The 22,831-nt window shown below is 46.6% G+C and overlaps 1 protein-coding gene across 1 annotated transcript in view; it reads right to left on the reverse strand.

Moving 5' to 3' along the window:
- LOC103165734 (sucrase-isomaltase, intestinal-like) overlaps window positions 1-14,451 on the reverse strand; it is a 126,694-nt gene extending 112,243 nt beyond the window's left edge. Inside the window, exon 1 of the mRNA XM_029082537.1 lies at window positions 14,396-14,451. Within this exon, the coding sequence (XP_028938370.1) occupies window positions 14,396-14,441 (46 nt within the window). The 5' untranslated portion in view covers window positions 14,442-14,451. The remainder of the gene's footprint in view (window positions 1-14,395) is intronic.
- Window positions 14,452-22,831: the final 8,380 nt, after the last annotated feature.

Here is a 22,831-nt window from a genome sequence, read left to right on the forward strand (position 1 = left end):
GCACATAGTAAGCGCTTAACAAATATCATTGTTATTATTATTATTTTTATTATATGTGCCCCTAAATCAGAAGGAAATGCAAGACTATAGAGGAAAGGTCTAGGCCAGGGAAGTAGATTTGGGAATCAGATAGTAATAATAATAATGATGATGACATTTGTTAAGTGCTTACTATGTGCAGAATACTGTTCTAAGCGCTGTGGGATGCAAGGTGATCAGGTTGTCCTACGTGGGGCTCGCAGTCTTCATCCCCATTTTACAGATGAGGTAACTGAGGCTCAGAGAAGTGAAAAGACTTGCCCAAAGTCACACACCTGGCAAGCCACAGAGTTGGGTTTAGAACCCATGACCTCTGACTCCCAAGCCCGTGCTCTTTCCACTGAGCCACACATGGAAGTTTATGAATTCTCAAAGCAAGTGGGTGTAGAACTGTGCCTAGAGCTTAGCACAGTGCCCAGCGCTTAGAACAGTGCTCTGCATATATTAAGCGCTTAACAAATACCAACATTATTATTAAATGGAGAATAGAAGAGGACCCAAAACTGAACTTTGAGGGACTCCCACTGCTAGAGAGGAATAGCCAGCAACTTAGACTTATGAGTGGCTAGTAGAAGGAGAACCTTAAGAGAACAGGGTCAGTGAAACCAAGGAGGGACAATGCGTCCAGGAGAAGGGGGAGATCCATGGTGCCGCACCTATCTCAGCACAGTTCTTAGTACATAGCTTTTAACAAATATCATTTTATCAGTATTATCAATATGATCATTATTATTATTCATTATTTGTATTTACTGAGTGCTAACTGTGTGCAGAGCACTGTATTGCTGGCTCAGTGGAAAGAGCACGGGCTTGGGAGCCAGAGGTCATAGGTTCGAATCCCAGCTCTGCCACCTGTCAGCTGTGTGACCTTGGGCAAGTCACTTTACTTCTCTATGCCTCAGTTCCCTCATTGTAAAATGGGGATGAAGACTGTGAGCCTCATGTGGGACAACCTGATTACCCTGTAACTACCCCAGCGCTTAGAACAGTGTTCTGCACATAGTAAGCGCTTAACAAATGCCAACATTATTATTAAAGTACAATATAACAGTCGGTAGACATGTTCCCTGCCTTCAATGAGCTTATTATTATTGTTACTGTCATCATTATCTTTATTATTGGGATGGAAGGAGGGAATGTGGTGGGATGGGAATAAGGAGGACTGGGAAGAGGAACATATAGGAAAGATGGTGAGAAGAGGAAGAATATGGTAGAAGAGGGAGACAGAACAGGACAGAAGCCTGAAATAGAAAATCAGACCTGGTTCTCTTGCATATGACTTTGCTGTAATTTCCTGCTAGAAAATAATCCTCTGACTCAGGATTGTTTGTTGAATTTTAATTTCTCAATGACCACCTAAAAATAACTTTGTTCATATCCTGAAAATATAACTCTCTACATTCACGTTTGGCTGGCAGTGATCAATTAAATTTGAAGCGAAGGAAAAATGGCCATCAAAACACCCAAGACAATAATGGAGGAAATCATGAAAAAAATATCCTTCACAACACAGTCCAAAATGTTGAAAAATTAGGAAAACATTGAAACACTAGTAAACAGTGACATCTCCCCAGCTCAGGAGAAGCAGCGTGGCTCAGTGGAAAGAGCACAGGCTGGGGAGCCAGAGGTCATGGGTTCAAATCATGACTCCGCCACTTGTCATCTGTATGACTTTGGGCAAGTCACTTCACTTCTCTGTGTCTCAGTTACCTCATCTGTAAAATGAGGATGAAGACTGTGAGCCCCACGTGGGACAACCTGATCATCTTATATCCTCCCCAGCGCTTAGAACAGTGCTTGCACATAGTAGGCACTTAACAAATGCCATCATTATTATTATTATTATTATTAAAAGAGAGACATCTGTCCACCCTAGCTCTTACTTAACCCTTCCATTTCACTTTCCCTTGAATTTACCCTCATCTCCCATGTCTATCCTTCAGAAACTTCGAAGCTACATGGCCTAGAGGAAAGAGTATGGACCTGGAATCAGAAGACCTGGATTCAAATTCTGACTGTCACTTGTGTGCTGTGTGACCTTGGGCAAGTCACTTAACTTTTCTGTGCCTCAATTACCTCTTCTGTAAATTAGGGATTAAATCTTCCTCTCTCTGATTTAGTCTGGGATTCTTATATGGGACAGGGACTGTGTCCATCCTGGTTATTTTGCATCTACCCTAAACTGAGTATCACCCCCTCCACCTGCACACCTGACTCCATCCCTTTACACCTTATTAACACACTTGCCAACTCCCTTCCCTCCCAGGCCGCTATCTTCAACTGTTTGCTCTCCAATTTATTCTTCCCCATTGGTTTCAAACATACTCATGTCTCCCCATCCTAAAAAACCCTTCTTTGACCCCACAGCTCCTTCCAGTCATCACCCCATCTCCCTCGTGCCATTTCCCGCCAAACTTCTTGAGCGAGTTGTCTACACCTGCTGTCTCAAATTCCTCTCCTTCAATTTTCTCCTTGTCCCCCTTCAATCTAGATTTTAACCCCCTCGCTCCACAGAAACAACTCTCTCAGAGTTTACAAATAATCTCCTTGCCAAATCCAATGGCGACTACTCCATCCTAATCATCCTTGACCTCACAGTTGTCTCCGACACTGTTAACAACTCCCTTCCTCTGGAAACATATCCAACCCTGACTTCACTGATAATGACCTCTCCTGGTTCTCTTCCTATCTTTCTGGCCACTCATTTTCAGTGTCTTTTGTAGGGTCCTCCTCTGCCTCCCACCCCATAACTCTGGGAGTCCCTCAGAGTTCAGTTCTGGGTCCCCTTCTATTTTCCATCTATGCTCACTCCCTTGGAGAACTCATTTGTTCCCATGGCTTCAACTATCACCTCTTTGTGAATGATTCCTACATGTTTAACTCCAGTTCTGATCTCTCTCCCTCTCTACGGTCTCACATTTTCTCCTTCCTCCAAGACATCTCCATTGGGATGTCCAGCCCACACCTAAAATATAACATGTCCAAAGCAAAATCCCTTATCTTCCCACCCAAAACTCTGTCCTCTCCCTGATTTTCCCATCACTGTTGACAGCACTGCCATCCTATCTCAAAAGCCCATAACCTTGGTGTTATCTTTGACTCATCTCTCTCATTCAACCCACATAGTCACTAAATCCTATTGACTCAACCTTCGCAACATATCTAAAATAGCCCTTTCCTCTGCATCCAAACTGCCATCAAATTAATCCAAGTTAATTGCCTCTTCTTGGCCCACTCCAGTCCATTCTTCACTCCGCTCCCCAGATGTTTTTTTTTAAAAATGTTAAGTCCATGTTTCCCCACTCCTCAGTAACCTCCAGCGTTTATTCATTCATTCAATAGTATTTATTGAGCACTTACTATGTGCAGAGCACTGTACTAAGCGCTTGGAATGAACAAGTCGGCAACAGAGACGGTCCCTGCCATTTGACGGGCTTACAGTCTAATCGGGGGAGACAGACAGACGAGAACGATGGCAATAAATAGAGTCGAGGGGAAGAACATCTCGTAAAAACAATGGCGACTAAATAGAATCGAGGCGATGTACATCTCATTAACAAAATAAATAGGGTGATGAAAATATATACAGTTGAGCAGACGAGTACAGTGCCGAGGGGATGGGAAGGGAGAGGGGGAGGAGCAGAGGGAGATGGGGGGAGAAGAGGGTTAAGCTGCGGAGAGGTGAAGGGGGGCGGTAGAGGGAGTAGAGGGAGAAGGGGAGCTCAGTCTGGGAAGGCCGCTCGGAGGAGGTGAGTTTTAAGTAGGGTTTTGAAGAGGGGAAGAGAATCGGTTTGGCGGAGGTGAGGAGGGAGGGCATTCCGGGACCGCGGGAGGACGTGGCCCGGGGGTCGACGGCGGGATAAGCGAGACCGAGGGACGGTGAGGAGGTGGGCGGCAGAGGAGCGGAGCGTGCGGGGTGGGCAGTGGAAAGAGAGAAGGGAGGAGAGGTAGGATGGGGCAAGGTGATGTACAGCCTTGAAGCCTAGAGTGACCCATCCAGCTCCACATCAAACAGAAACTCCTTAGAATTACCTCACCTCCTTTTACCTCACCTCACTACTCTCCTACAAAACCATGCCTGCACCCTTCACTGTTCTATTCATTCATTCATTCAGCCATATTTATTGAGTGCTTACTGTGTGCAGAGCACTCTACCAAGCACTTGAAAAGTACAATTCAGCGACAGATAGAGACACTCCCTACCCAACAAAGGGCTCACAGTCTAGACAAGTAGACAGGCATCAAAAGCATCAATATAAATAGAATTAAAGATATATTCAGCTCATTAATAAAATTAATAGAATAATAAATATGTATCTAATATATATAATATAGATACATATATAATATATATGTATAATATATACACAAGTGCTGCGGGGCAGGAAAGGGGGTAGCGCTTAACAAATAATACAGTTACTATTATTATTGTACGTTGGAAATACGGAAATATCGGTGGAAAAAGAAAATAATTGACAGGAAAAGAAGAAATAAATGAGGAAGATGAGAAGATGGAGGGAGGAAAATCAGAGGAGGGGGTAGGGGAGGGTGGGACATCGAGGTAGGGCAGAGAAGACACAGGGAAAAGGGGAAAGCAGAGAGATTATGTGGTGGGAAGTCAGGAGAAGAAGAAATATGATGGAGAGGAAAGAGGACAGTGAGCTGTTAGGGAAGAGAAGGGAGATGGAGAACGGAGGAGTGAGGTGGGATGATTACAGAGGAGAACCTGGGAGAAATGAGGCACAAAAGGGAGCGTTACAACAGGGAGTCAGGCAAGTTTAATTTGTGGCTCACCAAAATGTATTGGAAATATTCTTTCTGGGCACAAACTCTGTTCAGGCAGACTCCATCTGAACCGAGCATGTAAGGGCTGATGAGATTTTAATGATCGGTCTGGGAGACCGTTTCAACAATCAAATTTGTGATCATCTGGCTTAGAGAATTTGAATTTTAGATGCTCCATTTTTGATGACTTGTTATAGCATCTAAATGCCCCCTGTGACCCCTGGATGTGGATTCTCCTGGGCCTGTAAACATTTGTAAGGAACAGACAAAATGAAAGTCTAACAAAATGAGAATCCCCAACCAATTCTGAGGCAGCTAAACAAACAGCAGTAGAAAGGAGTGAATAGTTGCAGCTGAGTAAAGAAAGGCAATAAAGATTCAGGGGACACTGCTCCCAAGGGAGCTGTGAGAACAGAGAGAGGCTGCCCTAGACTCAGTCAATCACTGGTATTTATTGAGCACTTACTGTGTGCAAAACATTGTAATAAGAGCTTGAGAGAATACAATAGAACAATAAACAGACGCAATCCCGGTCCATAGCAAGTTTATAGTCTAGAGGGAGAGACAGACATTAATAAAAATAAGTAAATATAAGGGAATATAAATATAGAAATGAAGGGAGCAGGTCAGGGCGACACAGGAGAAGAGGAAAGGAGAGGGGCTTATGCAGGGAAGGCTTCTTGGAGGAGATGTGCCTTCAATAAGGCTTTAAAGGCCAGGAATATAATTGTCTGTGAGATATGAAGAGGGAGGGCATTCCAAGCATGAGACAGGACGTGGGCGAGAGGTCGGCGACGAGCTAGACGAGGTCAAGGTTGCATGAGAAGGTGAGCATTAGAGGAGCGAAGTGATCTAGTGCTGCCACGGGAAGCCACTGTGCTGATGTGAAACTTCCAGGAAAGAAATTGGATCTTGGAGGAGATGGGCCTTGGCCTGGTTAAGACAATTGATCCATTCACCCGATCCAGGGCCCAGCCCTGTGCTTTGGAGAAAGGGTTCTTCTTTCATTCATTCAATCGTATTTATTGAGCGTTTACTATGTGCAAAGCACTGTACTAAGCACTTGGAAAGTACAATTCAGCAACTGATAGAGACAATCCCTACCCAACAACGGGCACAAGGTCTAAACGGGGGAGACAGTCAACAAACCAAACCAAACCAAACAAGTAGTTAGGCATCAGTACCATCAAGATAAATTCATTCATTCATTCAATCAATCGTATTTATTGGACGCTTACTATGTGCAGAGCACTGTACTAAGAGCTTGGAATGCACAATTTGGCAAAAGATAGTGACAATCCCTGCCCAACAACAGGCTCACAGTCTAAATGATAGGATTATAGATATGTACACATCATTAATAAAAGAGAGTAATAAATAACATACACAAATAAACACAAGTGCTGTGGGGAGGGGAAGGGGGAAGATCAGAAGGAGGGAGTAGGGGGAATGGGGAGGGGAGGAGGGGCAGAGGGAAAAGGAAGGCTGCCTGGGAAGGCCTCCTGGAGGAGGTGAGCTCTCAGTACGGCTTTGAAGGATCTGCATCAGGGGTGAAAAAGACCAGCATGGCCTGATGGAAAGAGCAAGGGCCTGGGGAGTCAGTAGAATTTGGATTCTAATCCTGGCTCCCCACCTTGTCTGTTTTGTGACCTTGGGCAAGTCACTTCACTTCTCTGTTCCTCATTTTCCTCATCTATAAAATGGGGATTAAGATTGTGAGCCCCATGTAGGACAGGGACTGTGTCCAACCCAATTTCTTGATTCCACCCCAGTACTTAGTACAGTGCCTGGAACCTAGTAAACGCTTAACAAGAGCCACAGTTATTATTCTTATATTATTATCGTTTAGATTGTAAGCCCATTATTGAGCAGGGATTGTCTCTATCTGTTGCCGAATTGTACATTCCAAGTGCTTAGTACAGTGTTCTGCACATAGTAAGAGCTCAATAAATACTATTGAATGAATGAGTGAATTACTGAGAGGGCTCCCTCTGATACAATTAGAATCATTTTCCCAACACACTACCCAGCTGTAATACTCCCTCCTCAAATTCGACAGACAACTACTCTCCCCACTTCAAAGCCTTCTTGAAGGCACATCTCTTCCCTGTCTAAGCACCCCCTTCCTCTTCTCCCAAACCCTTCTGCGTCACCCTGACTTGCTCTCCTTATTCATGTCCCCCTCCCAACCACACAGGACTGTGTACATATGTAGAATTTATTTATTTATATTAATGTCTTTCTCCCCCTCTAGACTGTGAGCTTGTTGTGGGCAGGGAATGTGTCCATTTACTGTTATATTGTACTCTCCCAAGCACTTAGTATAGTGATCTGAAAGCAGTAAGTGCTCAATAAATGATTGAATGATTGAATGAATGAATGAATGAATGAATGAATGAATGCAGATAATGAGCAGTCAGTCAATACAACTGATCGCTTTCTACAGTGATTACCCAGGCCTGCCTCAAGCATTTGGGGATATAGGTGTAGTTTTGGAAAAGACACCACTTTCCAAACTGCCTCACTAGGGCTACACAATCCTGAAATTTGGGGGGTACAGAAGCAGGATCGGAATGGCTTCAACATGGTTACAGGTATTTATTTTTTTTGGTTGGTATCTGTTAAGCGCTTACTATGTGCCGAGCACTGTTCTAAGCTCTGGGGAAGACACAGGGGAATCAGGTTGTCCCACGTGGGGCTCACAGTCTTAATCCCCATTTTACAGATGAGGTAACTGAGGCCCAGAGAAGTGAAGTGGCTTGCCCAAGGTCACACAGCTGACAAGTGGCAGAGCTGGGATTCGAACTCATGACCTCTGACTCCAAAGCCCGGGCTCTTTCCACTGAGCCACGAGGTATTTCCTGGGAGCAGGCCGTCTGAGCAACATGTTAGAATTTCAGGGGGCTACTCAGAGGGCAATGTGGTTTATATACGATCATCAGCCTACTGAGATTTTCCCAGTCTCCAAGAGTTTCATCAGTTCCTTCCTCTCTCTCCTCCCCAACCCTTGTTCTCACTCTTATTTCTCTCACCTTTATGATAGGCTCTGCTCCACTTCCTCCTAGAAGAGCCCTGAGAGGAAAATACCCAGTCACTCCCCGACCAGGATCAAAAAGGGCACAGAGCATAACTACCATGCCCACGTCGAGTTAGAACAGAGATGATGAAACAAAGAGAAATGGACAGACAAAAAGGAACCAAGTAGGCACAGGAAGATAGATACAGCAGAATAGAACACAGAAGAAGGAAAGACAGGAATGAGAAATTGAAAGGCAAACTCAATTCATCACTTCCATGTATAACCTACATAGAAGGACACTCATCCATCATCAGTGGTATTTATTGAGTGCTTACTATAAGCAGTCATTGTACTAAGCGCTTGGGAAAGTAAAATGCAATAAAGTTGGCAGACGCATTCCCCACCCACAGTGAGCTTACAGTCTAGAGGGAGAGAGAGACAGTAATATTAGTAAATAATTTATAATATATAAAGATATGTACACAGGTGCTGTGGGATTTAGAGTGGGGCAAATATCAAATGTCCTAAGGTCACAGATCCAAGTGGGCAGATGCAGAAGGGAGAGGGGGCCTGGGAAAAGAGGGCTTAATTGGGGAAGGTCTCCCCTAAGGTACGTAGGCATTCCTTCACCCTTCCTGCTCCACATCACTTACAAACATATCTTTAAACTCTGTTGCTTCCCCTCCCTGTAATGTAGTTTCTGCCTCCGGTGCTAGATCAGAAGTGAATTGAGGGCAGAAATCTACCTATTAACTCTACCATGCCCTTCCAAAAACTTAGTATAGAGCCAGGGACCAAGTGCTCAATAAATAATAATAATAATAATGTTGGTATTTGTTAAGCGCTTACTATGTGCCGAGCACTCTTCTAAGCGCTGAGGTAGACACAGGGGAATCAGGTTGTCCCACGTGGGGCTCCCAGTCTTAATCCCCATTTTACAGATGAGGTAACTGAGGCACCGAGAAGTTAAGTGACTTGCCCAAAGTCACACAGCTGACAAGTGGCAGAGCCGGGAGTCGAACCCATGACCTCTGACTCCGAAGCCCAGGCTTTTTCCACTGAGCCACGCTGCTTCCTCAACTGATTGACCGTTGGGGTAAACTGGAACACCGAGAGCCAGATAAAAGCACAATAAACTGAAATGAAGGCTACGAAGAGGTAGAATGAAAGACAAATATACAGAATAAAAAAAGACAAATTCTACATTTGGGTCCAAAAGACCCAGGTAACCGAAAGCCCAGAGAGAGAGAGTCAATGAAACAAGAAACACTGATATAAAATCGATATGAAATGGCAGGACAGAGGTTGAGGTAGAGACAAGAAAAATACAGAGACAAAGACTGTATTTATCATTTGTTGTCCTTTGTGATACCTTTCAATTCAAATATAGACTCTGAAATTAAATCTAAAATGCTGATTTTTCTGAATGCTACGTATCTCTGATCATTCGAAATGTTTCATAAAAAAAATTGATTTAACATTAAATATTCCTGGATGTGAATTATGGTTTAGTATCCTGTACCAGTATTTTAGAATCTGACTATCATTCTCAGATCTCCAAAACAGGTCCCGGCCACTATTAAGTTTTTCGGTAATCTTGAGTCATGACCATATAATTCAGTGCATCTTTCATTGTACTAACTACAGAACAGATGAACTCTTAATTAGCCTAATTGGCTAAATCAAATTTTCATACAATTCAAATTTGGTAATCAACTTGTAAGTACTTCCAGCCTTTTCAAATGATGGTCTGCCCAGATGTCCCATTTTTTTAGGTTCTGTCCAAGGTCTTTAGTCTGAAGAAGCATCAGTTTTTTTCCATTGGCTTTTTTAAAGCTCCCTGCAATTTCTCAGGTGGGAGTTACTGAGAGAAAACGAAGAGGTTTTAAAATCCCAGTTGCAGAAGGTGCGCTTTAACTTCAGGGGAGAGAAAGTAGAAAAGTAGGAAAGATCGAGAACAGGGTTGTACCTGGGTCAGAGAATGAGGTCAGAACACAGAAGGGACTGGGGCTTGAATAATAATAATAATAATATTGTTATTTGCTAAGTGCTTAATATGTGCCGAGCACTTTTCTAAGCGCTGGGGTAGATACAGGGTAATCAGGGTCGTCCCACGTGAGGCTCACAGTTAATCCCCATTTTCCAGATGAGGGAACTGAGGCCCAGAGAAGTGAAGTGACTTTCCCACAGTCACACAGCTGACAAGTGGCAGAGCTGGGAGTCGAACCCATGACCTCTGACTCTGAAGCCCAGGCTCTTTCCACTGAGCCACGCTGCTTCCCAATAGAGAGTGGATGGGCCTGTCTTAGAGAACAGTGAAGGATGGACTGGAGTAGAGAGAGACAGCAAGACGGGAGGTCAGCAAGGAAGTTGATGCAGTAGTCAAGGTGGGAAATGAGGAGGACTTGGGATCGATGGAGTAGCAGTTTGGATAGAGAAGAAAGATAGGATTTGAGTGATGTTGTGGGTGATAATAGTGATATTTGTTAAGCACTGCATGCTAAGAGTAATGTTAAAGGCTTGGATGAATACAGGACAATCGTTTCAGATGCTGTCTCTCTCACAAACAGCTCTCACGGTCAAAGGGAGAGGGAGAATAAACATTTAATCTCCATTTACAGATGAAGAAACTGAGGCAAAGAGAAGTCCAGTGACTTCCTTAAGGACACACCTCAGGCAAGTGACAGATCCAGGATTAGAAGCCAGGTTTCCTGACTCCCAGTCCTGTGTTCTTTCCAAGGTTGTTCTGAATTTGAGAAACATCCATCCATCTTTGGCTTATAGGCTCTAACAATGAACGTTTCTGCATCTTTTTTTTTCCTTTACTGATAATATAATAATTCTTCGAATGACTAGAGCTTTTACTTTTCCACAGCACTTACACATTAATGAATTCATTTTATCCTCCCATTATCCCTGTTAGATAAGGAAGGGCAGAGGTCTCATTCCCATTTACAGATGATGAAAAACAGAGAGGTTAAATGATTTGCCCAAGGTCACCCAGCATGCCAGGGGCAGAGATAACTGTGTATCTACCCCAGCACTTAGAACAGTGCTTGGCACACAGTAAGTGCTTAACAAATGCCATCATCATTGTTATTAATATTAGATCACACCTTGGCACCCTGATTCTTCAATTCTTCTCTCTGTACCAGAACTTATAGTCTTGACTAGGAACATTTTCCCAAGGGGTACCTGAATTCTCCATGTAATCCCGCAATTAATCATGGTATCCCTGATTTCCTACTACAACCAGCCCGCACACATCACTCCTCTAATGATGACCTTGATCTTGATTCTATTTATCATGATTATGTTGTCTTGTTTTTGTCCGTCTCCCCGGATTTGACTGTGAGCCCATCGTTGGGCAGGGATTGTCTCTATCTGTTGCCGAATTGTCCATTCCAAGCGCTTAATACAGTGTTCTGCACACAGTAAGCGCTTAATAAATACTATTGAATGAATGAATGAATGACCTTCTCACTGTACCTCAATCGTGCCTGTCTCACCTCCGACCTCTCACTCATATCCTGCCTTTGGCCTGGAATATCCCAAGCGCTTAGTACAGTGCTCTGCACATAGTAAGCGCTCAATAAATACTATTGAATGAATGAATGAATATCCTCCCTCTTATTCATCAAATGATCACTCTCCCCACCTTCAAACCTTATTAAAATCACACCTCTTACAAGAAGCCTTCCCTGACTAGACCTTCATTTCCTCTCCCACTCCCTTCTGCATCAACCTTGTACTTGAATTTGCATCCTTTATTCACAGCTCCCCTCAGCCCCGCAGCACTTATGTACATACCCATAATTTATTCATTTACATTAATTTCAGTTTTCCCCTCTAGACTATAAACTAGTTGTAGGCAGGGAATGTTTCTACCAACTCTCTATTGTCTCCCCCGATTAGACTGTGAGCCCGTCACTGGGCAGGGATTGCCTCTATCTGTTGCCAAATTGTACATTCCAAGCACTTAGTACAGTGCTCTGCACATAGTAAGTGCTCAATAAATACTAATGAATGAATGAATTGTACTCTCCAAAAGTGTTTAGTGCGATGTCTGCACAGAGTAAGTGCTCAATAAATATGAATGATTGATCCTGTTTTTGTCTCTTTCATTATGCGGCTCCCAATAGTAATAATAGTAATGATTGCATTTGTTAAGCACTTACTATGTGCAAAGCACTGTTCTAAGTGCTGGAGAGGATACAAAGTGATCAGGTTGTCCCACGTGGGCTCACAGTCTTACTCCCCACTTGAAAGATGAGGTCACTGAGGCACAGAGAAGTTAAGTGACTTGCCCAAAGTCACACATTCAATTAATTGTACTTATTGAGCACTTACTATGTACAGAGCACTGGGCAGGGATTGTCTCTATCTGTTGCCTAATTGTACATTCCAAACGCTTAGTACAGTGTTCTGCACACAGTAAGCGCTCAATAAATACAAATGAATGAATGAATGCACTAAGCTCTTAGGAAATTACAACACAATAGAGTTAGTAGACCCAGCCCCTGCCTACAAGGAGCTTATTGTAGATATCGACATCAACGAATCGATAATAATACTTGTGATATTTGAATTATTTAAGTGCTTACTATGTTTTAAGCATTATTCCAAGCATTGGGGTAGATTCATAATCAGTTCAGACACAGTCCCTACCCCATATGGGGCAGATGGGGAAAGTCAAGAATGACTTTCTGTAGGTCTTACAGAATGCAAGTGCATGGCCTAGTGGCAAGAGCACGGGCTTGGGAGTCAGAGAATGTGGGTTCTAATCCCGGCTCTGCCTCCTGTCCACTGCATTACCTTGGCTAAGTCACTTAACTTCTCTGTGACTCAGTTACCTCATCTGTACAATGGGGATTAAGATTGTGATCCCCATGTGGGACAACCTAATTACCTTGCATCTATCCCAGTGCTAAGAACAGCACTTGGCACATAGAAAGTACTTAACAAATAGCATTATTATTATTCTTTTGTGGCAGAACTGGGATTAGAACTCACCTTGGCTTCACGGACTCTGTCCTCTCCTGGTTCTCCTCTTACCTCTCTGGCCGATCATTCTCGGTCTCCTACGCTGGAGCCTCCTCCCCCTCCCATCCTTTAACTGTTGGAGTTCCTCAAGGGTCAGTTCTCGGCCCTCTTCTGTTCTCCATTTACACTCACTCCCTCGGTGAACTCATCCGCTCTCACGGCTTTGACTACCATCTCTACGCAGATGACACACGGATCTACATCTCCGCCCCTGTCCTCTCCCCCTCCCTTCAGGCTCGCATCTCCTCCTGCCTCCGGGACGTCTCCACCTGGATGTCGGCCCGCCACCTCAACTCAACATGAGTGAGACTGAGCTTCTCATCTTCCCTCCCAAGCCCGGTCCGCTCCCAGACTTCTCCATCACCGTGGATGGCACGACCATCCTTCCCGTCCTGCAGGCCCGCAATCTCGGTGTCATCCTTGACTCGTCCCTCTCGTTCACCCCACACATCCTATCCGTTACCAAGACCTGCCGGTTTCACCTCTACAATATTGCCAAGATCCGCCCTTTCCTCTCCACCCAGACGGCTACCTTACTATTGCGGGCTCTCGTTATATCCCGGTTAGACTACTGTGTCAGCCTTCTCTCTGACCTCCCTTCCTCCTTTCTCGCCCCGCTCCGGTCTATTCTTCACTCCGCTGCCCGGCTCATCTTCCTGCAGAAATGATCTGGGCCTGTCACTCCCCTTCTTAAACAACTCCAGTGGTTGCCTATCGACCTCTGCTCCAAACAAAAACTCCTCACTCTAGGCTTCAAGGCTCTCCATCACCTTGCCCCTTCCTACCTCTCCTCCCTTCTCTCTTTCTACCGACCACCCCGCACGCTCCGCTCCTCCGCCGCCCACCTCCTCGCCGTCCCTCGGTCTCGCCTATCCCGCCGTCAACCCCTGGGTCACCTCCTCCCGCAGTCCCGGAACGCCCTCCCTCCTCACCTCCGCCAAACTGATTCTCTTTCCCTCTTCAAAACCTTACTTAAAAATCACCTCCTCCAAGAGGCCTTCCCAGACTGAGCTCCTCTTCCCCCTCTACTCCCTCTGCCATCCCCCCTTTACCTCTCCGCAGCTAAAGCCTCATTTTCCCCTTTTCCCTCTGCTCCTCCACCTCTCCCTTCCCATCCCCACAGCACTGTACTCGTCCGCTCAACTGTATATATTTTCATTACCCTATTTATTTTGTTAATGAATTGTACATCGCCTCGATTCTATTTAGTTGCCATCGGTTTTTACGAGATGTTCTTCCCCTTGACGCTGTTTAGTGCCATTGTTCTTGTCTGTCCGTCTCCCCCGATTAGACTGTAAGCCCGTCAAACGGCAGGGACTGTCTCTATCTGTTGCCGACTTGTTCGTCCCAAGCGCTTAGTACAGTGCTCTGCACATAGTAAGCGCTCAATAAATACTATTGAATGAATTAGAACCAGGTCCTTGGACTCACAGGCCTGTGCCCTTTCCACCAGAACATGCTGTCAACTGGAGGGAGTAGTATTTCTATTCAAAACAGGACTTCTCTTACCTGCCAGCACGATGGCGTAAAGGAGGAAAAGACTTCCGTCCTTCATGGTTCCAGGAGAATGTGTTCTTTACCTGGGATGTTCCATATTTATACAGGGATAATTTTACCAAATAAGGGAAAATCGAAAATTGAAGTCATTGCAAATAACATTTTGAACCTGTAGTTTGCGTTTGCTTGTTTTTTTAAAGAGCAAATATTAACAAACCAAGGATACCTGAGTGGAAGTTGTCCAAAAGATAACCAACTTTTCATGGAATGTAATCTGAAGGAAATTTCTCTTTTTCAGCAGGTGAAATAAATAGAAAGCTTTCTTCAAAATTTTTGTGATGGTCTTTCTTCTAAGTTTGTTAACCAACCAGATGGAATCATTCTTCCATTATTAGTCAAAAAACAAATAACCCCAAAAGGATTTTTACATTCCCTGTTACCCTGTAGACCAAGCCACAGTTTGAAAAGATCAAAAGCACCAGACCCCAAGCTGCCTCTTTTGCTCTATTAAAGATTCTGAAACTTCTCTGAAATATTTAAAAATCTGAAACGATATAAACCACAGACACAGAAACCACCAAAAAGAGACATGAACAACTTCCACACTGCCAGAAGAATCAGTTTCCCAAAGGCCGCTTTTTTTGTTTATGATATTTGTTAAGCACCTGCCATGTGCCAGAGTAGATATAAAATAATCAGGTTGGACACAGCCCACATCCCACATGGGGCTCTCAGTCTTAATCCCCATTTTACAGATGAGGTAAGTGAGGCGCAGAGAAATTAATTAGCTTGCCCAAGATCACCCAGCAGATAGATGACGGAGCTGGGATTAGAACCCAGATTCATTCATTCAATTATATTTATTGAGTTCTTACTGTGTACAGAGCACTGTACTAATTGGTAGGAAAGTACAGTACAGCAATAAAGAGAGTCAACCCCTGACCACAATGGGCTCACGGTCTATTGGAGGTGGGGGACATGGTGGAGGCAGACATCAAACAAGTAAACAGGCATCAGTAGCATCAATATAAATAAATAGAATTATAACGATCCTTTTGACTCCCAAGGCTGTGCTCTATCCACTAGGCCATGCTGCTTCTGGTGGTTCAGTCTCCATCAATCAATCATTTTTATTGAGCCCTTAATGTGTGTAGACCACCATACTAAGCACTTGGGAGAGTACAACATGACACTATAACAGACACATTCCCAGCCCACAGTGAGCTTACAAGCTAGAGGGGAAGACAGACATGAATATAAATAATTACAGATACGGACTGTACGAAGACTCCCTAAGGCGCCCTAATCAGCAATGCCCGCCCCCCCAAAACCCAAATTCTGCAGAGAGTTATCAACAGTGGGGTTCTGTAAGGTTTCAGGGAGGGGTCAGCTTCAGAGATAAGAGAAGCCACCAAAACTCAGACAGTTCCAACATTCTCAAGACCACTGGCGAAATCTATCCCAGCCCACACAAGGGTCTCTATCACCGTCAGTGTCCCAGCTGAGGCCCTGAGGTGTCATTCAAACCTTGGATCCCACCCAGGGCAGACAGTCCTGAAACTCTCTCCTGGATCCAGATGGGCACCACCGATCAATTCACAGTATTTATGGACTGCTTCCTCAGGGTCAGTCAACCTGTGAGTGTTATTCCTGCTGTTAGGGCGTGCAATCTCCATTTTGTCATCTCCACCTTTATCTTTCAGCAGGTTTACTGAAGAGAAGTAAAACAACCCACCCAGGGCTTGAAGTGGAGCGGCCCAAGCAAGTTCTCTGGAGTGGTCAGATCTAGTGCTGGAGGCCACTCTCACGCAGAGAGGAGCAGGGGAGTAAAATGGCTTACTTGCAGATTTCCTCAATAATCCATCTCAATCAGTCAGTCAATCATACGAATTGAGCGCTTACTAAGAGCAGAGCACTATACTAAGCGCTTGGGAGAGTACAACAGACACATTCCCTGCCCAAAGTGAGCTTACAGTCTAGAGGGGGAGACAGATATTAATAGCAATAAATAAAATTACAGGTATTCATTCATTCATTCAATAGTAATTAGTGAGTGCTTACTATGTGCAGAGCACTGTACTAAGCACTTGGAATGGACAATTTGGCAACAGATAGAGACAATCCCTGCCCGTTGACGGGCTTACAGTCTAATAATGTACACAGGTGCAGTGGGGGTGGGGGGGTGGGGGATGAATAAAGAGACCAAGTCAGGGAGATGTAGAAGGGAGTGGGAGAAGAGGAAAAGAGGGCTTAGTCAGGGAAGGCCTCTTGGAGGAGATGTACCTTCAGTAGAGCTTTGAAGGAGGGGGAGAGTAATTGATGATGTTGGTATTTGTTAAGCGCTTACTATGTGCCGAGCACTGTTCTAAGCGCTGGGGGAGATACACGGTCATTAGGTTGTTCCACGTGAGGCTCACAGTCTTCATCCCCCTTTTCCAGGTGAGGGAACTGAGGCTCAGAGAAGTGAAGTGACTTGCCCACAGTCACACAGCTAACAAGTGGCAGAGCTGGGATTCGAACCCATGACCTCTGACTCTCAAGCCCAGCCTCTTTCCACTGAGCCACGCTGCTTCTCAAGCACCCTAGAATTCACCTCTCATGCCCTCTGCATCCCTAGAATCTTCACTCCCTGTACACAGTCCCGAGCCTGTCTGTTGAGATCTGGGCCCTGAGGGGAGGGAGGAGTGTAGTTTCTTGCACAATATCATCAAGTCTGTCTGTCTGTCTGCCTTTCCTTGGTCCAGGGTTCTGGACCCCTCCTCATGCCGGGTCCCTCTGAATCCACCCCATTGCTGGAAGAACTGCACAAACGTTTCAGAGTTTTTAGAGTAAAACCCACGAAACCCATGAATACTTACCTCTCTACTGTCCTCTGAGACAATGGGGAGGTTGCTTTTTCCCATCCCGACGCTGAGACCCTGCCAAACATAGACACATCTACTCCAGGAAAGATTTTCTAGCAGAAAGAGAGTTCCCCTGTGACCTGGAAGTGCCTTTGTGAGGGGAGGGAAGGGCTTCCAGAGGCAGCCCAGGGAACACTGGAGAACCAGTAGCAGCAGAATACATCCTGGTCTTTAAACACCGGGGAAGCTACTTAAAAATAATAATAATAACAATAATAATTACGGTATTTGTTAAGTGCTTCCTATGTGCCAGGCACTGAACTAGCCACTGGGATGGATACAAGCAAATCAGGTTGGACCCAGTCCCTGTCCCACGAGGGGCTCAAAGCCTCAATCCCCATTTTACAAATGAGGGAACTGAGGTACGGAGAAGTGAAGTGACTTGCCTAAGATCACACAGCAGACAAGTGGCAGAGCCGGAAATAGAACCCATGACCTTCTGACTCCCAGGTCCGTGCTCTATCCACTACGCCGTGCTGCTGGCCCTGTCCATACTCATGGATTTGGTTTTCATAATCGTTCCCATTAGTAATCTACTTATCTACTTTAATGCCTGCTTCCTCCTGTAGACTGTAAGCTTCTTGTGGGTAGCGATCCTGTCTACAAACTCTGTTGTACCACACTTTCCCAAGAGTTTAGTGCAGTAATCGGCACACAGTATCGCCTCAAAAATACCATGGATTGATTGACTGAATTTTTCCTGTGTACCACGCAGTGATCAAGCACATAATATTGACAATAACCTCAGAACCATCCAGTGAACATGCATTCAGGGAGGGAGATGGGGTGGTTCAGAGTTTCAGATTGCCTAAATCAATCAATAAATCAATCTACCAGTGGTATTTAGTGAGCCACTTCACTTCTCTGTCCCTCAGTTGCCTCAATTGTAAAATGGGCATTAAGACTGTGAGCCCCACATGGGACAACCTGATCAACTTGTAATCCTCCCAGTGCTTAGAACAGTGCTTTGCACACAGTAAGTGCTTAACAAATGCCATTTTTATTATTATTATTATTATCTGAGTGCCAAGAACTACAACAAGCACTGCTCGTTGTGGGCAGGGATTGTCTCTCTTTATTGCTGTACTGAACATTCCCAAGTGCTTAGAATAGTGTTCTGCACACAATAAGCGTTCAATAAATATGACTGAATGAATGAGTAGATGCAAACACATAGATGATGCAGAAGGCGGGGTGAATAGGGGAAATGATGGTATTTACTGAGTGCTTACTTTATGTTGAGCATTATACTCAGCACTTGGGAGAGGACAATAGAGTTGATTAATGTGATCTCTGCATTTAAGGAGTTAATCTAGACCGTAAGTTTATTGTGAGCAGGGAATACATCTACCAACTCTGTTATATTATTTTACTGTACTCTCCCAACCGCTTAATTCAGTGCTCTTTGATCAGACAATGAGCCACTCTCTTAACTTTCCACAAGGCTCCCAAAACTCCCCCTCTTCAAGCAGTCTGACTTGGTTCCCAAAAGGAAGAAGTGGTTGCTCTTAATTGAAACCATTATTTTATACTTCTAATGATATGTGTTAACAATAATAATAATTGTAGTGTTTATTAAGCACTTACTATATGCTAAGCATTGTTCTAAGCCTCCCCCCCTCCCCTCTCCCGCCCTAGAACCCCACTTTACCAGCGCTACCCCTCTTCCCCCTCCCCCTACTCTTCCCCCCACCAAACCGCCTCTTCACCCCCTCCCCCCTTCTCTCTTCCCCACCCACGCCCCATCCCAGTCCTCTTGTCCCACCGCTACCCCTCATCCCCCTCTCCCCGTCCAGGGCCCCTCCACCTCCTTCCCATCCAAACCCTCCCCTCCCCCCGCCCTTCCCCCCCTCCCGCCCTTGCACCCACAGCTACTTTCAAGTGTGGCCTCTGGAACCCCCGCTCTATTACAGGCAAGCTACCTTTCGTCCATGACCTTTTCCTCTCCCGCTCTCTCCTCCTCCTCGCCCTTTCGGAAACGTGGCTCTCTCCCGAAGACACGGTCTCCGCCGCCGCTCTCTCCGGCGGAGGCCTCTCCTTCTCCCACTCCCCCAGACTCACCGGTAAGGGAGGAGGCGTCGGCTTCCCCCTCTCACCCCGTTGCCGCTTCCGCACTATCCCTCCTCCCTCCTCCCTCTCCTTCCCCTCCTTCGAAGCCCATATCATTCGCCTCTACCACCCACTCCAGTTACTTGTCGCCGTCATCTACCGCCCTCCCGGTCCCACCTCCGACTTCTTCGACCACCTTGACCCCTTTCTCACCTTCCTCCTCTCCTTCTCTCTGCCCACTCTGATCCTTGGAGACTTCGACATCCATACGGATGTACCCGACGACTCCTCTGCCGCCCGCCTGCTATCCCTCCTCGACTCTGCCGACTTCCTCCTCCACCATACCGCGCCCACTCACCGACTCGGTCACACCCTCGATCTCGTCATCTCCTACCGCTGCACTATCTCCTCCCTCACCGACTCTGAAATCCCTCTCTCTGACCATAACCTTCTCACCTGCCTCATCTCTCACACTCCCTCCCCCTGCAGATCTTCGCTACTGCCCCACAGAGACCTCCGCTCTCTCGATCCCATCCGTCTTTCCAATAGCCTCTCTCCTCACCTCGCCGCCCTGTCCTCTCTTCCCACTCTCGACGAGCGGGTCTCCGCTCTCAACTCCACCCTCTCTACTCATCTCGACTCTCTCGCCCCCCTTTCCCTCTGCCGCTCTCGCTCCACTAACCCACAGCCCCGGATCACCTCCTCCGTCTGCCTCCTACGCTCCTATGCTCGAGCTGCCGAGCGCCGCTGGCGAAAGTCCAAGCACCGAGCCGACCTCACACGCTTCAAATTTATCCTTTCCTGCCTTAACTCTGCCCTCTCCTCCGCCAGGCAAAGCTTCTTCTCCTCCCTCATCGACACCCATGCCCGTCACCCCGCCGATTGTTCCGGACCTTTAACTCTCTCCTTAGGCCCCCGGTTCCTCCCCCTCCCCCATTTCTCACCCCCAATGATCTGGCCACCTATTTCCTCACGAACATCAACACGATCAGGTCTGAGCTCCCCAAAGTCACCCCTCCGCCTCTCCCCTCCCCCCCACCGACCCCCTCCCCTACTTTCCCATCCTTCCCTGCAGTATCCTCAGAGCAGATCTCCTCCCTCCTCGCAAGTGCCACCCCCTCCACCTGCACTTCGGACCCCATTCCCTTTCACCTTATTAAAACCATCGCCCCTGCCCTCCTCCCTTCCTTAACTTCTATTTTTAACCACTCAATCTCCAACAGCTCCTTCCCCTCTGCCTTCAAACATGCCCACGTCTCCCCCATCCTAAAAAAACCCGCTCTCGACCCCACTTCCCCCTCCAGTTATCGCCCTATCTCCCTATTACCCTTCCTTTCCAAAATCCTAGAACGAGTCATCTACAATCGATGCTTAGAATTCCTTAACTCCCATTCTCTCCTAGACCCCCTCCGATCTGGCTTCCGTCCCCTCCACTCTACCGAGACTGCTCTCTCTAAGGTCACCCGTGACCTCCTTCTTGCCAAATCCAATGGCTCCTAGTCCATTCTGATCCTCCTTGACCTCTCTGCTGCCTTTGACACCATCGACCATCCCCTCCTCCTCCATACCTTATCTCACCTTGGCTTCACGGACTCTGTCCTCTCCCAGTTCTCCTCTTACCTCTCTGGCCGGTCATTCTCGGTCTCCTTCGCTGGAGCCTCCTCCCCCTCCCATCCTTTAACCGTTGGAGTTCCTCAAGGGTCAGTTCTTGGCCCTCTTCTGTTCTCCATTTACACTCACTCCCTCGGTGAACTCATTCGCTCTCACGGCTTTGACTACCATCTCTACGCAGATGACACGCAGATCTACATCTCCGCCCCTGTCCTCTCCCCCTCCCTTCGGGCTCGCATCTCCTCCCGCCTCCGGGACGTCTCCACCTGGATGTCGGCCCGCCACCTAAAACTCAACGTGAGCGAGACTGAGCTCCTCATCTTAACTCCCAAGCCCGGTCCTCTCCCAGACTTCTCTATCACCGTCGATGGCACGACCATCCTTCCCATCTCTCAGGCCCGCAATCTCGGTGTCATCCTCGACTCGTCTCTCTCGTTCACCCCACACATCCTATCCGTTACCGAGACCTGCCGGTTTCACCTCTACGATATCGCCAAGATCCGCCCTTTTCTCTCCACCCAAACGGCTACCTTACCGCTACGGGCTCTCGTTATATCCCGGCTAGACTACTGTGTCGGCCTTCTCTCTGACCTCCCTTCCTCCTCTCTCACCCCGCTCCAGTCTATTCTTCATTCCGCCGCCCGGCTCATCTTCCCGCAGAAATGATCTGGGCCTGTCACTCCCCTTCTTAAACAACTCCAGTGGTTGCCTATCGACCTCCGCTCCAAACAAAAACTCCTCACTCTAGGCTTCGAGGCTCTCCATCACCTTGCCCCTTCCTACCTCTCCTCCCTTCTCTCTTTCTACCACCCACCCCCCACGCTCCGCTCCTCCGCCGCCCACCTCCTCGCCGTCCCTCGGTCTCGCCTATCCCGCCGTCGACCCCCGGGTCACGTCCTCCTGCGGTCCCGGAACGCCCTCCCTCCTCACCTCCGCCAATCTGATTCTCTTTCCCTCTTCAAAACCCTACTTAAAACTCACCTCCTCCAAGAGGCGTTCCCAGACTGAGCTCCTCTTCTCCCTCTACTCCCTCTGCCATCCCCCCTTTACCTCTCCGCAGCTAAACCCTCTTTTTCCCCTTTTCCCTCTGCTCCTCCCCCTCCCCCTTCCCATCCCCACAGCACTGTACTCGTCCGCTCAACTGTATATATTTTCGTTACCCTATTTATTTTGTTAATGAATTGTACATCGCCTCGATTCTATTTAGTTGCCATTGTTTTTACGAGATGTTCTTCCTCTTGACTCTATTTATTGCCATCGTTCTTGTCTGTCCGTCTCCCCCGATTAGACCGTAAGCCCGTCAAACGGCAGGGACCGTCTCTATCTGTTGCTGACTTGTTCATCCCAAGCGCTTGTACAGTGCTCTGCACATAGTAAGTGCTCAATAAATACTATTGAATGAATGAATGAATGAATGAATGAATAAGCATTGGGGTAGAGATAGGGTAATCAGGTTGTCCCACATGAGGCTCACAGTCTTAATCCCCATTTTACAGATGAGGTAACTGAGGCCCAGAGAAGTGAAGTGACTTGCCCAAAGTCACACAGCTGACAAGTGGCAGAGCCAGAATTAGAACCCGCGACTTCGGACTCCCAAGCCCGCATTCTTGCTGCTAAGCCATGCTGCTTCGGCACCTCTATGATCCAGGCATATACTAAGTGTTGGGGTAGGTTCAAGTTAATCAGTTTGGACTTCTCCAGATTGATTACAGTCCCTCTCCCACAAATGGCTCACAGTCTTTAATCCCCAATTTACAGATGAAATAACTGAGGCACAGCGACGAGAAGTGAATTGCTCAAGGTCACACAACAGGCAAGTGGCAGAGCTGGGATTAGAACCCAAGTCTTCTGAATCTACTTTTTCCACTAGGCTACACTGCTTCTT

The sequence above is a fragment of the Ornithorhynchus anatinus genome, chromosome 2 (genome assembly GCF_004115215.2).
Source record: "Ornithorhynchus anatinus isolate Pmale09 chromosome 2, mOrnAna1.pri.v4, whole genome shotgun sequence".
NCBI classification, from domain to species: domain Eukaryota; kingdom Metazoa; phylum Chordata; class Mammalia; order Monotremata; family Ornithorhynchidae; genus Ornithorhynchus; species Ornithorhynchus anatinus.